The sequence below is a fragment of the Labeo rohita genome, chromosome 15, assembly GCF_022985175.1.
Source record: "Labeo rohita strain BAU-BD-2019 chromosome 15, IGBB_LRoh.1.0, whole genome shotgun sequence".
Lineage (NCBI taxonomy): Eukaryota > Metazoa > Chordata > Actinopteri > Cypriniformes > Cyprinidae > Labeo > Labeo rohita.
This window is the reverse complement of record NC_066883.1, coordinates 1806935-1823162: the sequence shown is the minus strand read 5'-3', so window position 1 is coordinate 1823162 and position 16228 is coordinate 1806935. Positions and strand designations below refer to the sequence as shown.

General features: G+C 36.4%; 1 protein-coding gene across 2 annotated transcripts in view; it reads right to left on the bottom strand.

Moving 5' to 3' along the window:
• Positions 1-16228, bottom strand: part of rsrc1 (arginine/serine-rich coiled-coil 1) — a 176348-nt gene that overhangs the window by 30011 nt on the left and 130109 nt on the right. For both annotated transcript variants that reach the window (XM_051128713.1, XM_051128715.1), the window contains exon 7: positions 3523-3585. In XM_051128713.1, the coding sequence (XP_050984670.1) occupies positions 3523-3585 (63 nt within the window). The remainder of the gene's footprint in view (positions 1-3522; positions 3586-16228) is intronic.

Here is a 16228-nt window from a genome sequence, read left to right as displayed (position 1 = left end):
TGTGTAGGTGTGTTAAATTTCATCTAAATGTTTAATGGTGGTATCATTCTCTAATACGGTCACACACAGAGAGGTACACACCTGTAAAGGTGACCCGCACGACACAGCATAATTAAGAAAAAGTCTTCCGCTTTTCCATGGTGAAAGAGCAAGCTGCTCTAATGATACGGGTTAAACGCCGTTATACGGCTCATTAAAATATATGATCTGCATGAATACAGACACAGTGCAGGTCTGTGTCACAACAGTAATGCAAAGCAGCAATGGACTGAAAGATATTCAACACTGATTTGAATATGAAAAAAAAAAATAAAGGAAAATGTTGTATAAAATGATTACACTAAACAAAAGACCAAGTTGTCATCTAAAAATTAGAACTGTCGATTTAACCCATTACTGGTGTGATTAGTTATGGGGTAAAAAAAAACTAAACTAAGCTAAACTAAACTAAAAAATTAACCTGTAAGTTATATTATATTACACTGCATTGCTGATGAACATGATGCAGCCTATAATGCAGTTATATTCCCTAAATTCAAGATATGAGGGGGAAAAAAAATGCCCCTGTATGGGTATTTGTCTTATATTTATATCATATGATATAGTTTGACAATATCACATGAGCAAGAGTGTTGTTTTTGATTACTGATTTTTTTTTTATTATTATTTTGATCATGATATTTGATTTTATACAACAGTTCCATAAACAAAAAAGACATAATATTGTTTTTGCTCAATTTGGCAAATTAAAATAGAATTGTTGTGCATCTCTGAGCAATAAACAGCTGTGTTCTGTTACTGAATGAATTCACATTTTTTAACAAATCGAATGCAAATAAATTCAGTGACTCATAAAGAGTCACGCTTTGTTTCTGAATAAATCAGCTGTCTGAATGAATAAGTTGAATGAATGATTCAATGACTCTCTCGTTAAGACAGTGACTTATTGCCACCTACTGGCAGTCTTAGTTCATATTTAGAGGATAATTTCAATTTTTTTTAAATCCTTTCAAAATAATGTCCTTTAATGTCCTTTGAAAAGCCATTAATCTCACAAAATTACGTATGCAATTGTAATTACAGTGTAAATGCATTCATGCCATCTTTAAACAGTCTGTGTAAATATACCTAAATGACACTTCAAAATACAGCTTCTGAGTGTTATGGCCACAATGTTGCCTTAAACATTTGTGTAATAAATTGTGTAATAATTTTGTTCATTCCAAAGATTTCTTTCTAAAGCTACATTTTTGGTAATTTTTAGTACTTTGTCTATTCATTGCTTTTCTCATTTAAAACAATAATGACTTTATCTTTTAGGGGGTCATTTCTCAGCCCAAATAGATGTGTGATTAATTTGTGATTAATTCATGAATCAGCATATCATGTAATTTAGATAAAAAATAATAATGAGGAAAATAAATAAATAGCTTCACAGCCCTACTAAAAACCTAAATCTTTTTTGTGGTTTGATTTTGAAAGGTGAATGGGCTCCATTAGGAAATATGTTGTGTGAAAACGATGAGAATGAGTATTGATTTATTTACTAGGAAAGAGTGCTGATATAATATAGTCACAAATCTCAGCTGTCCAGCAGTATGTACTGTGTTTCCTTCATCTTATTTTGTTCATTTCCACAGTTCAGCTGTGTTGCTGTCACGAAGCTGAAGTGTCCTGAGGGATGTGCAAGCAGACCCCGTTCATCATGAAGAATGGTGACCAGATGAGGAGGTTGAGATTAAGGCCGGACCAAAACCTGCTTTTAACGTGTCAACCTCCAGATCGTGAGGACAGAGATTGAGTATCGGTAGCAAAAAACTATTTCAAAAGACTGTAATTGTGACTATTTTTGTACGTTACCAAACCAGGGGTGAGGTGGTGTTAAGAGCCTTCCAGCGCTAGGCAGGAAGAATGTGTTACTTCACAAAACAGGAAGAGTTTTGAGAGAAATGAAAGCATTTCAGGAGGAGGAGAAGTCAATTGACTCCAAAGGGTGAGATTACAACATGAACTCTGGTTAAGAAAATCACTTGACTGCGAGCCACACGATGTAGCCCGAAGCGACGTGTGAGCAGTTTGCCAGTGCTGGAATCGAGATTCATGAGACAATGAGGGAATAATCCTGGAGATAAGCTTAAATTGTGAAATGATATACAGATTTTCAAGTTTTAATGAATTTAAGGTGAGAGACCATGTAAAAAACTATAACAACATAGCTTCCAGTATTAATATCACTATAAAGGCCAATGCACAGTTCACTTTTTACAAATACATAAGGGTCAGCGTACAGTGCGGCTGATGGAAATTGTCACCACAATTATACACATGTACAGTACCGAACACTGTTCGATTTTTGTACATGTAGGTTGCACATTCGCATTGAATTTGTTTTGAACTAATCAGTTGTTCCACAAGGTGGCAGCACTGGCCGTTGTTTCACAGCAGAAAACGAAACTAAAGAGACAGAACAACAACAAAATTGTGGAGACTGCAACAACAACAGATGCTTATGAGAGAGCCACAACCTTAGTTTAAAAGAGTACAAAGATAATTTTATCAGTCATAAGTTCTGGAGAAAAATAGAGCAGACGTTGGACAAATATGATCCTTTCTAGAGCAGACGTTTGTGTCAAATGCCTGCGTTTATGCATGCTGTCAAATGGAGTATACTTTAAAAGGCTGTGGGTTAGTTCAAATTTGAAATAATCTTTAATATGACTCAGGAACGACGAGTAATCTCAGCGAGGGATCCTAGTAGTTCTTTATAGGAAACAGATATGATTAGTTCAACTCTCGAGTCTTTGGGTTCGGGTTTGAGTCATTCGTTCATCCCGTGTCAACCCTACAGACGCTATGCAGTCTGTCCCAGAAGGAGAAATGATTAGTTCATCTCTCAAGTCTTTGGGTCAGAGTCGTTCATTGTTTTGTTAAGTGACACGACAGCAGCATTGGACACAGAAATGAGTTAACAATTCCCAACCTTCCTTACAAAAATGTTTACAGTTACGTGATGTGTTTTTGATGCCGCCTCAACATCATGAAGTCTATCAGCCATCGGCGATGGACGATGGCATCGTCTATCGGCCCAACCCAAATGTCAAAATATTGAATGGGGAACGCCATGGGAATATGACATAGTCATAGTCATAACAAAAGTGATGTAAAAACAGAAAATACAGTAAAAAAATACAGTAAAAACAGTAATATTGTGAGATATTATTACAGTTTAAACAGACTGTTTTCTATGTGAATATATAGTAAAATGTAATTTATTTCTGTGATCAAATCTGAATTTTCAGCATCGTTACTACAGTCTTTGGTGCTGACTTACTGCTCAATTACTTTTTAAGTTGTATTTACATTTACTGCTGTCTGCACAGTACAGCCTGTTTGCTACATTACTGGCAATGGACAATAGATTTTTTTTTTTTTTTTTTTTGCCAACTTGAAATGTGTGGGAAAATCTTTCGCCCTGAAGTGAGCTGTTAGCTGGAGGTTAAAAATCCTAAAAGTTACTCTCACCTTCCTCTTTTGACTTTTCCTCCTTCAGACTTTCCTTGGCTTTCAGGACTTCATCGGTTTTAGCTGAAATGAGAAAAAAAGCACATCGCATTATTAGTAATAAGTAATAAACAGCCCATTTAATATGTGATTAAGAAGTCTTTTTACGCTTTAACGTCTGTGCGCTTACGTACACTTCTCTCTGTTTGCACATTTTAAGCACATACTTATCAAATAATTTTTCAGCGTGCTAATTAAAAGCCTGCGAGAAATCCTTACGCGGTGGAAACAGTTTGTGTACAAGTCTTATGGCAATTCATTTAGTCTGTTGACTCGCTTCTCTCCTGCCCTCCAAATAATGAAGACGTTAGCCGAGATGAAGACATATAGTGAGCAGTGAAGGGGGACTATCAATACAGCCTGTAAATTAATTACACCTCTGTTCCCGCACGTAATTTATTCTAAAGCGTTCGTGTCTCCCAGGAGCAATTTGCCTTTATTGCTGTTTCACTCGCTGATGAGAGGAGTCATGCGAAATTGAGTCCCTCATAACATTACCTTCTATGAGTTTCAACTTTCAAGTGAAAGGAGAGGGGAGGGTAATCACAGTCATTAAGACAAGCAAATTGTACAGTTTGCCGTGTTTACGCCAAATTCAAGTGGATAATATGATTGTTGAGTGCGGTTTGTTTGAGTGGACGTTAGAAAAAGGCATGATGTGGTCAGCATGCAGAAATCTAACAAGCCTCTGTTTCTGTATGCCAGTTTCATGAGTAATAATAATAACACAATCATTTAACAAATCTAAAACAAAATGCTCTTTCTTTCACACTTTAGGCTTTCACAGATGTATTTGTCTCTCTTCAGAGCGAAACCCTCTTATTGACATCTCGTGTCTGCCCTCATAAACAAACGCCGTTCTCTTTCTCCTTACGCATAAATGACCTTTTCAGTGGTGTGGTATGATTTGACATGCCAGCACAAACAGACAGTGAATGGAAATAATGCTCACTTGAGTGCAAGCACAATCAGATGTGAGCACTTTGCTCTCTGTGTGTGGATTCTCCTCTAATGCTCTATGATTGCATTGAAGTTACTGCGATTTATTAAAGATACAAATGGATGGAAATTTCAGAAGGAGATATCAACAAACAGTAATGTATTGGGCCACCATACACATCAAAACAGCTTCACATAGTGATTTGATGCGTTAATGGAGAACGCTGTCTAACACAACGGCCCAAAATCTTCTATAGTGTTTAAATGGATTGACATCTGGTAACTGTGAAAGCCATACACGTCATTTTCATACTCAAACACTCAGTAACCCCTCATGCTCTACAGATGGGTGCATTATCACCTCATACTGGAATAGAGCACTGCTATCATAATAGAAATGTGTTTCTTGCAGAAAAAGGTGATGGCTCAGAACAACATTGTATTGATTTGCAGATTCTGTCAGCCAAATCCCTTAAACAAATATCCACTTAAAGTACCCCCTGGGTTAATAAGTCTTGGTCTTAAACCATTAACTAGGGCTTTTGCCTCAATAAAGTCCTAATTTGCTGCTTATTAATAGTTAGTAAGGTAGTCGTTAAGTTTAGGTTTTAAGTAGGATTAGGGATATACGGGGAATGTGTGCTTTGTAAGTGCTAATAAACAGCTAATATGTTAATAATAGACATGCTAATAAGCAACTAGTTAATAAGTAGTGAGAATCGCTACCTGTAAAGTGTTACCAATAATTCTATAACTTAACAACGTTTCACATACTTACGGTTCTCTGATGTTGATTGGTGGTCAAGTGACATGCAGGTAAAACAGATAAAATATTTATTACTTTTTCAGCTAGTGTTTATTTTATTTTAAAATATGGTAACACTTTACAATAAGGCTCATTAGTTAACATTAGTTAACTACATTAGTTGACACGAACCAAAAATGAACAATATATATACAGCATTTATCTTCATTTATCTTATTTATCTTAGTTAATGTTATTATCAGCATTTACTTAAGCATTATTAAAATCCCAGCTTGTGTTTGTTAACATTAGTGAATGAGCTGTGAACTAACAAACAATAACAATTGTATTTTTTATTAATTAACATTAACTAACATTAAGATTACTAAATGTAAGTGTAATAAATGTATTGTTCAATGTTCGTTAATACATTATAACAAATAACACACACATATTATATATATATATATATATATATATATATATATATATATATATATATATATATATATATATATATATATATGCAGAAATAAGTACACCCTATATTTACTTCAGCAAATGTATAGTATTCTAGTACTTAGTATGTCCTCCAGAACTTTAGGTACACTGCTCAGACCCTTCTTGGCACTGAGTGTACAAGTTCATGACAAATTTTCACATCTGTCCTGTTTAACTCCTGGAGGGCGACCTTGTTAAATGCCTTGGTCTTTAATTGGGAATGTTGCACAGCTCATCTCTACAGAATCCCCCACAGCTGCTCAAGAGTGTTAAGACTGAGTGAAATACATGTCCACTGAAGGATTTTCACCTTGGGAGACTGAATATCTTCACTGTTATGCTGAAAAAATGCCCAACAATGCAGGGAATGAAAAGAGGTTAGCATCTTCTGTTTCAACTTTTTGTATAACATCACACAGCGGTGTGTGACTTCATGACAGCATTGATAAAGCACAACTCCCTCACACCTTCAGCACTCATACATTCCTACAGAAGAGCTTTACTACCACTGAACATCACTGTGAGTACCAGGCACTTCTCACTGTACTCCTCCTCGAGCAACAACAGAACATTTTGGATGCTTTTGGATCCGAAATGATTGACTTGGTCTCGAGACCAGAGTATGGATTCCCAGAAGTCTATATTTTGCAAATATGGGCCCTGGAAGAGGTTAAATGAGTTTACTGTGCTTTGGCTACAGTAGGTAATTCTAGTGGTGACAACAACCATGCATGTCACTTCTGCAGGCTGCGTCATACTCTGAGATAAAGTGTCACTCATTTCATAGCTTCATAGGTTTCTCCTGCTCTTTTTGTAACAAAAATTCACTAAATGAAAACTTAAAGTGAAGACCTGATTATTTCAGGAGCCTTGTCACAAGTCCATTGTTTTTGAATGTCAGTGTTACTTCTGCTACATTTTCACACTTGAAACAATAATTTGCTATTACTCTTGTACCATTGTCCTCTTTTATGCTAAGAAATAAGTCAGATGGCAGTTTTCTCCCAAGTGGTTCCATTGTTGCCAGCATTAAATCAGAGTATGATTCAGTAGGCTATATAACACTTTTAATTGTCAGGAAATTACTTGTCTTTAAAAGTTTTGATGCAATATACTTACCTATTGATCAAAAATTGCCTTAAACCTACACTAAAATGTTATTTTTTAGTTTTATTTAGTAACTTTCAGGAGGGTGTACTCATTTTTTATTGTAATATGTTCTCTGCAAAATTGAGCAAAAACACATAATATTGTGTTTAAAATACAACAATATCAACTTTTTTTACTGAACTGTTGTGTAAAATCACATTTATGCTTCTAAAAAAAATCGGGACAAAATCAGCACACGTGTTATATTGCTCTTGCTGCCCTTGTGATATCGTGTGATATGAGACAAAACACATACAGAAATTTTTTTTGCACCAATATCTTAAATTTTAGGGCATAACTGCATTCATGGAGTTGTTGCCCTTCATCATATTTGTCAACAGTCATTATTTGTTAACAGTAAATATAATATTGTTGCAAACTGCGGTTGAAATAATATGTAATAATTATAGAAATAATTGTTTTTACACTACAATTCAGCAATATTTACGTCTTAAATTTTTCCTTTTTTAAAGGAGAAGTCTCGTCCAAAACAACAATTTACAAATATTGTACTCACCCCCTTGTCATCCAAGATGTTCATGTCTTTCTGTCTTCAGTCATAAAGAAATCATGGTTTTTGAGGAAAGCATTTCAGGATTTTTTTCATATAACAGATTTCAATTGTGCCCCCGGTTTTGAACTTCTGAAATGTAGTTTAAATGCGGCTTCAATAGGCTCTAAACGATACCAGCTGAGAAAGAAGGGTCTTATCTGGCGAAACAATAGGTCATTTTTTTTTTTTTTTTTTTGAAAAATAAAAATTTGTATATTTTTTAAGCACAAAAGCTCGTGTAGCACAGGCTCTCGGATGCACGTCCACGGGTCGTTCTTGAACGAATCTTTAATGTGACTCGCGAAGAACGAGTCGTCCGGGGGAGTGATTCGTTCAGTCGTGCATGCGTAACATCCTATTAGAGGGGTGGCGAACTCCGGTCCTGGAGAGCTGCAGCCCTGCAGAGTTCAGCTCCAACCCTAATAAAAACTCACCTGCCTGTAGCTGCCTAGTAACCCTTCAGACCTTGATTAGCTTGTTCATGTGTGTTTGATTAGGGTTGAAGCAAAACTATGCAGGGCTGCGGCTCTCCAGGACTGATGTTCGGTCCGAGTCCGAGTCTGTAAAAAGATCCGAACTTCCCATCACTACTATGAATCACGTCTAAGTTCATCGTCTGTTGTACCTTTTTGTTTGTAAACAGTGTTTGACTTACTTGCACTTTCTTAGACTTTGCGCATCCGCTCTTTAAACACTGCGTCTGTAGTTCCGCCTACGTTCCGTGTGACCTTTCGACATGATTCAATAGTACATGAACGTGCATCCCAGAACCTGCGCTACACAAGCTTTTGCGCTTAAAAAGTATACAACTTTTTATTTTTCGAAAAAAATGGCCGATCGTTTCGCTAGATAAGACCCTTCTTTCTCGGCTGGGATCATTTAGAACCCTTTGAAGCTGCATTTAAACTACATTTCGGAAGTTCAAAATTGGGGGCACAATTGAAGTCCATTATATGGAGAAAAATGCTGAAATGTTTTCCTCAAAAAAGAATTTCTTTACAACTGAAGACAGAAAGACATAAACATCTTGGATGACAAGGGGGTGAGTAAACTATTTGTAAATTGTTGTTTTGGAAGTGGACTTCTCTTTTAAATGTTTGAAACCTCAAGCTTTTAACATTTTATACCTTCAAGCTTTTTTTGTCAGAATACTGATGCAATTCTGTAAACTTCTGTCCACAGTGTGAATGTGTAAATGCACCAAGAATGCATGTTCCCAAAATGCAGTTAAAACTCTATATGTAGAGATGGAGTTTGTGAAAAGAAGCATTTACTATAAACTGAGGTGCTCTGAGATGCTGAAACATTGCATAAACAGATGCACAGAACAGCTTATCAATCTGAAACATGGAGCACAGAAAGACTTTGATTTGATTATAACTTCTCTCGTGCAGCCCCATTTGTTTATTTAATGACGCTTATATTCATTCAGTGATATTGTTGAAATCACTTTTTTTTAAACCGATGAACAATAACATCATTGAGAGCCAACCAGAATCCACCACAAAGAGCCCCAGCATTTAAAGCTGCAGATGACATAATTGCAGTGCGTGCTTATAATAAACAGAGCATTATTGTTTGCTGGTGTGGACGCTAATATAGTAATCATCATAATTATCGTTCTTGGTGTTAATGGGTTATAGCAGTGCCACTGGATTTTTCTTTGTCACCCGTCTGTATATTACTCAGTGCATTAGGAGCTAAATGTGATGATGCTTCTTCTTTCAGCATTAGATAACACGCCGCTATCCGCAGCAGAAAGCTAAAGACTTTCACTTCATCTGCACTTAATTCCAGTTTGGTTGGCAGGATGGATAATGGAGCCTCCGCTGAAATTCAATTGTGATTATATGTGTAATTGCAGCTCCGGGCCCCTAGAGTCATGTAGGCATGCAGGACTATGTTTCATTGAAATGATCACACAGAAACAAATCCATCCGCCTCCTTCATCCAGTGGGCTGATTAGCAACGATGGCTCGTTAGAATCCAATGCAATAAGGCAAACATCAGAGAGAAATGGCCGGGGCCCATTATCGGTGATTGATGGAGTGCTGGTGCGTTGAACACGGGGGCTCAGAGGGGCCCGCTATTTAGATTGAATCAAGCGCTTCGGCTTTATCGGGTTTATCCGCAGCCACAGAGCCACACGCACAAGCTCCTCTCCTTCTCCCACTTTCTGTCCCTTTTTACACAGCGGCAATTCATTGATATAACGCCGCCGACCGAAGGAGGTTACCGGCTCCCGAAATGACATTAGGCGGACATGTGAGATAGGATATTGAATTCGAGCGCGTGCCTGCAAAATCCGTCCGGGAGTGTCGAACTGATGCCACGCTAAAGCAGGACAGATGAGCCGCTGCAGGCTGTGATGCTGTTTATTTGCGCACGTTTGTTTGGGCCAAGTTTGGATTCAGAGCAATGAGTGCGGTTGAGAACATCAATGCATGAAAATGCTTTGTGAAACTGAGAGGATCGTGGAGTAAATGATACAAACGCACTAGAATCAGAATGTCATAATGCTGTGATGAAGGAAAGGTTACAACAAAAGTGTGAAATGATGAAATACTGGTCTAGAAACACCACTCACCTTTTAGCCTCATCAAACATTAAAATGAACACATAGAATAAATTTATCTCAGGATGAACAGCTGAAGAAAAACACTTTGGACTTTTTTTAAGTTATATATATATATATATATAAGTTATATATTTAAGTTATATATATAAGCTATATATATATATATATATATATTTTTTTTTTTTTTTAATTATTTAATTACTTAACAGTTAAACAGTGTAGAGTATCTACATCTTTTAAATTATTTTTATCATCTGCTATTCACATCTTTGTTTTTTATCGTTTAAATATTCCTAAATTAATTATTTAAAAATTAAACACTGAGTATCTACATCTTTTTAAAATCATTATCAACATCTGTTGTTATCTACATCTATTTAATTATTTTCCTTATTTAAATATTTCTAAATTATTTATTTAAAAAATAACAGATCTTCAAAAACTAAACTAAACTAAATTAATATAAATAAATAAATAGTTGCAATTTTAGAGTTAAGGTCATGACAGCCACTTCATAAAAGTACTGTGCATATATTTAGCTTTTTATTATTTCAATTAATGATTTGGGTTTAAGTGGCTCATAACATCTTTATTAAATATCCAACACATTAGTATTTAATTGATTTTTTTTAAATCATTATTTTTTACTGGGGTACCACACATTTACACACATCCTGAAAACATACAGCACAGGAACGATCCAGCATCACACACACACACCGCTGCAGCATGCGTGAGAGGGATTTCTCATCGATAAAAGAAAAGAATACTCCAAGGACGCAAAAAACTCGCATTGTCTCCCTCCTTAAAACAAACCCTTAAACCGAACGATCCCAACCCCGTGCAGAATCCTCATCAGCAGCCTCAGGCCTCTCAATAAAACCACACAACAGCCATAATAATCCTCTGTGATTAATTACTCAGGCCTTAATCTCTTACAGCGCTGCTGCGGAGGAAAGAAGGGCACAGAGGAGCAGCAAAAGCACCCGTAGCTGCAGATTCGGCCGGCGTACCTGCGCCTCTCTCCTGAGAAATCGGCCCTGCTCAATCCAATCAACATTAATCATGATCTTACGGTATCGCCGCTGTAGTATGTTTCAACTAAACACAGCTGTAATTTAAACTATGTAATAAATACAGTTCATAAATGAGTGAAAGGGCATTAGAACTGTGTGTACAGCTCTGTTTATGTGTGTGTTTATGAGGGACTGACAGATAAACGCAGTGTTTAACTACTAAAAGTTGTAGTGTTTTTCAGTAATGTGAAAGCAGCTCAGCTGTTTCATAAGACTAGCTTTTTCACTCACAAACTCCCTTCCAAATAACAGCAGTGCAGTCTAATAAAACATTACAGTACTGTTTTTTGTCACATTTCGCTTTAAACAAGAGGTCAGAATTTGGCATGCGTGTGTTTTGATATATGGGCCATTCTACAGAACTGGACCAAAGTGGAAAACGTCGTCTTCCAAAGAACTTGTATGTATGCAAATTGTATAATATACAAGGTACACCTTTTAGCAATTGTGCAGTTAATTCTCATATTGTATTTTCAGGAATTTTTGGAATATTATTTGTCCTCTTCCCAGATTTATCACTACCAAAACAGTAATAATAATATAATTAGAAGGGTTATATTGACCTATTAAGATTTTGCTTACATATATGTATATATATTACAACAATGACATTTTTAACAATATTTCAAGTGTAATTGATGAGATTTGCTGTATTTTGAATCCAATTTTTTTTTTTTTTTTTGTAAAAGGCACAAAGTTGATCATCTGATTTCAAAGTTAAGGATTAATTAGTCTGAATAAACATTGAACCAAAAACTATTATAACATCTTATAAGTTGAAAATTCAGTATACTTTATTTTTGACAAAACATCCCATGTTTCGGTAGTGACAGCACATTTTCAGTAGTGACAGCAATGCTTTGGTAGTGACCACATCACATTACAAAATTTTTTAACTTGCAGACTAAAACATACTAAAATACAAAAAATTGCATAACTGTACTACAATTTTGTTTATTTCCCCCCACATATGAGGATTATGTGTTCTCTTTTGTCACTACCGAAACAATGATGACATGTTTCAGTTGTGACTGTTCTCGGTAGTGAAAATTCTATGGGATAACACCCCAAAAAATTGTCGGTAGTGACAATTTAAGATGCCTTTGCAGACAACTCAAAGATGCTAATCAGCACATGGTTAGCTAGCACAGTTCTGAAAGTGTGCTTAATTGCAGAAAAAAAAAAAAAAAAAAAGTTACATGCAGATTTTTCAGACTTTTGAACACATTTACCTCAAAATGATGAGACGCCTTGTACCATGAGAGAGAGGAACACATGAATATTTCCTGATCATAAATTTATGGGTTTAGTTAAAATTAGTCTCTGCCAATGCGGCACACATTTTTTTACATCACGCTTTTTATAATTTTCATAATTTCATCATTTACTTTTTGAACTTCACTTTTTAAAAGATTAAAAAAGATACAACAATGGAAAAAATACAAATTTCAATATTTTCATAAGTTCAAATTTAGGGTTCGGGACAGCCACCTCCCAATTGAAAGTCCACAATAAATGATGATTTTATATATATTAAGCTACTAATATTTTAAATACTATTGTGGCTTTCAACAGATAGTAGAAGGAACTTAATAAATGGATAATATTTGAATACTTCAATGCTTTTTAAATGTGTTTTTTGGTTGTGGGACAGCAGTTTGCACCAGTTCTGTAGAAAGGCCCATATATATATTTAACTGAATTATGTGTGATTATACTATAGATTTTTTTCAGTGAAATGGATGGATGTTAGAACAGCCTTGGGAGAAATCTTGTTTATCTAGTGCTCTCGTGCACCTCACCATTACTGTGCTTTAATCAGTGTGTGTGTGTGTGTGTGAGAGAGACATAAAGAGTAAGAAAGAGTGAGTAAAAAAGGGGGAAAAAAACCAAAACAACTACTGTAGTCTCTTTAAATACGAACTGGTGTGGAGTCAAATAATCAGGCGGGCGTATATGAACACCCACACTTACACAAACTCAACACGCTCCCAGAATATGAATATCTGTAAATGAGTGTGTGTGTCCTGAGCGTCCACGTCAATCAAAAGCAATCTGAATGTCAGAGCTCGGGGAAATGTGATAAATCAGCCGCTTGCCAAACGACAAACATGATATTTGCTGTAGCACCCCACAATTGGAAAAATGTCCCTTTGAATCAGGAATTCACTTTACACTCACATTCCCTCTCTTTTACACACACACTCGCGTACGTGTCTGTAAAATATATACAGATAAAAGTGTGAGCGTTTTTATACAGTAAAGCAGTTAATGGCAACTAACCTGCGTGAGCATCACCATTAAAACGACTCCATTTACATCACGTTAGACATCGAGGGAATTAGACTTCGGCAGGAATTTAATTTGTGAAATGACAATACTTAGAACAGCCAGGTTATTTAGTTGTTATTCGCAATCTCAGATGGAAACGCAGATAGAACAAAACAAAAGAGAAAAGCACTTTGCTTAAATGGAGATTTACCAAACAGTGTCACATTCGAGCACAACTTAAATGATATCCATGAAATATTAACAACTAAACAATTAGAAAGGGAGCTATCATATCAATTCGATCAATTATTCATAAAAAAAGCCTGGATTTCTATTTTGGATGTGAAGCGCGGGGCCGGTCTGAGAGATCAATGCCTCTATAATCAGATGTCTGCGGTCAGAGCGGGCCCCGCTCCATCCCTTCTCCAGCCACCGACAAAAATACGCACATTTTTAAGAGCAGACAGGCGCGATGAAGATATGAGAAGCACCATCACCAAGAGTAATTAATTAATTACATGTGTATAGCGTGGTGTTTTTTTGAATCGGGCCCCGGAGAGGCCGCGCGGAGCGCACAAACATCACAATCAAACCCTGAGCACTGATCAAATATTCCATTTCCGCATATTCCGCCAGACGCTTCTCCGCACAACTGTGGGCTAATTTCTGCACTTCGCCTGAAGTTCCGACGGCGTCTTTCTGAGAATAATTCGAGATGATTTCTTTAATTTACCACGTAAATACTGGAGATTTGGTTGCAGAAACAAAACAGTCTGAGAGTTTTCATCATGTCCACATGAGACTCCGCTTGATGAAGCTTGTTTTATTCATGAGCGTTTGGAGAGAAATGTGCGTAGGCCCGTCTGTCTCTTTTGAAGGTATCTGCCATGAGTTCAAACTCAGAGTCGATCTGAGGACATATCGCTTGAAGCCTCTAATAGCGGAAGGAGAACAGCGGTTTAAGAGGAGCGCGTGATGGCCGTCTAACTGAAGGAAGACGCTCTCATCTGTGTTGGAAAGCAACTAAATGCAAATGGCTGTTCACCTAGAAGGACTCAAAGCTCTTCATGTTGTCTGTTCTGACCCCGAGGCAGAGCTCTGGCCTTACTTGCGATCACATCCTCAACAAATTCAGACCTCAGCAGTCGAAATGACAATGTTGTATGTTTAACAGAAATTATAAGGTGACAGAAAAAGTGAGCGGGAGGGACAAAAAACTAAGTCTGCATTTGCTCTCAATGCAGGAGCATTGGATTCTTTTGGAAAGATTTTCATTGGTAGTCAAAAAATATACAAAATGACCAAATTTAGTCTAAAAAATAAAGTTTTCAACCACAAGAAGGTTGACAATGACAGGACTAGTTTTTAGGATGTAAATTCATCGTCACTGCAGACATTATCTGTCATGTTTACAGTCGATTAACAATAAGCAATATACAGAAATCATTAAACTTTTGGCCAAAAGTCCATAATCCATAATAACCCTTCCTCCAGTGGAAAAAGTCCATCTCTGTTGTCTCTCACATCAAAATCCAGCCACATATTTAGAGCTGTTTTGGCTTGTAAACTGTGATTGATTCGTGCAGATTTCTCTCCTGATTCAGACCAGACCACTTTTATACTGGAGGAAGCGTTATTATGGATTATGGACAGCCAGACACAATGGTTTAAAGTTAAAACGTCTTAACGACGGATTTGTTTCATCTTTTGTCTTCTCAAGATGTTAACTGATGGACTGGAGTGGTGTGGATTATTGTGATGTTTTTATCAGCTGTCTGGACCCATTCACTGCAGAGGATCCATTGGTGAGACAGTGATGGAATGACACATTTATACAAATCTGATGAACAAACAATCTCATCTATATCTTGGATGGTCTGAAAGTGAGGACATTTTCAGAAAGTGTTCATTTTTGGGTGAACTATTCTTCTAACCCGTCTTATTGTTAAGAACTGCAATTGTTGTGTCAATGAAAGTGAAGATGAATGCAGCTTTTATCTTCAAAGGGCTTGATATACTTCAAGTAAAAATGAAGAGCGAACAGGTGTGGCATCATTTTGAATGAAAATCTTGCCAAAACAAAGGTATTTTGGAGTTTGTTTTGGCACTTTGAAAACAAAACTGTGGTTGTGTTTGTTTTGCCATTGAGATGACAGCGCACATTGCGTATTTACATGCTAATCTAAACATCACCAAACAATGATGCAACTTAATATGTTACTGCATAACCAGCCCACAAATAAACATGACACATTATTTGACAAGATTGTTTTGTTGACAAGTGGTTAGGTTTACTGGGTCAGGTTTGTGGCTTTTAAAATATCAACATAGCGCAATGTAAGTAAAATAATTGTGCCAGTTATCAGGATCATCTCATGATGACAAAATGATTAACCAATAATACATTTCATGAAATTCCAAAGGTTTTCATATCAGTCTATTGATGCCTAAAGTTTCTCACTGAAAACAATAGCTTGTATGTATAGTGACATGAAGAGCTTTTGAACAAGTGGCAGGATCTTGAGAACAGGTTGGAGTTTTAAGGTGAGCTCACATTAGCAAAATTTAGTGGGCAAAAATGTCCAATGTTTATTGTCAATAATAATGTAGTGATGTATGAAACACAGCTCACACAGAAGTCACTTTCAAAGCAACTAGCTTTCTGTTGGTTAAGAATGTCAGTTCACATGATGAACTTAAAACCATTGGGAATATCTGCGTGTGGAAATTTTCACCCTCCTGTGATTGGATTCCTACTGAAATGACTGAATTTCACGCATGAAAATTTGCCAAACTTTGGTAAATGTGACTGGACCTTTAAAAATTTTAAACATTTTTTGGAGCACAGTAGTGTT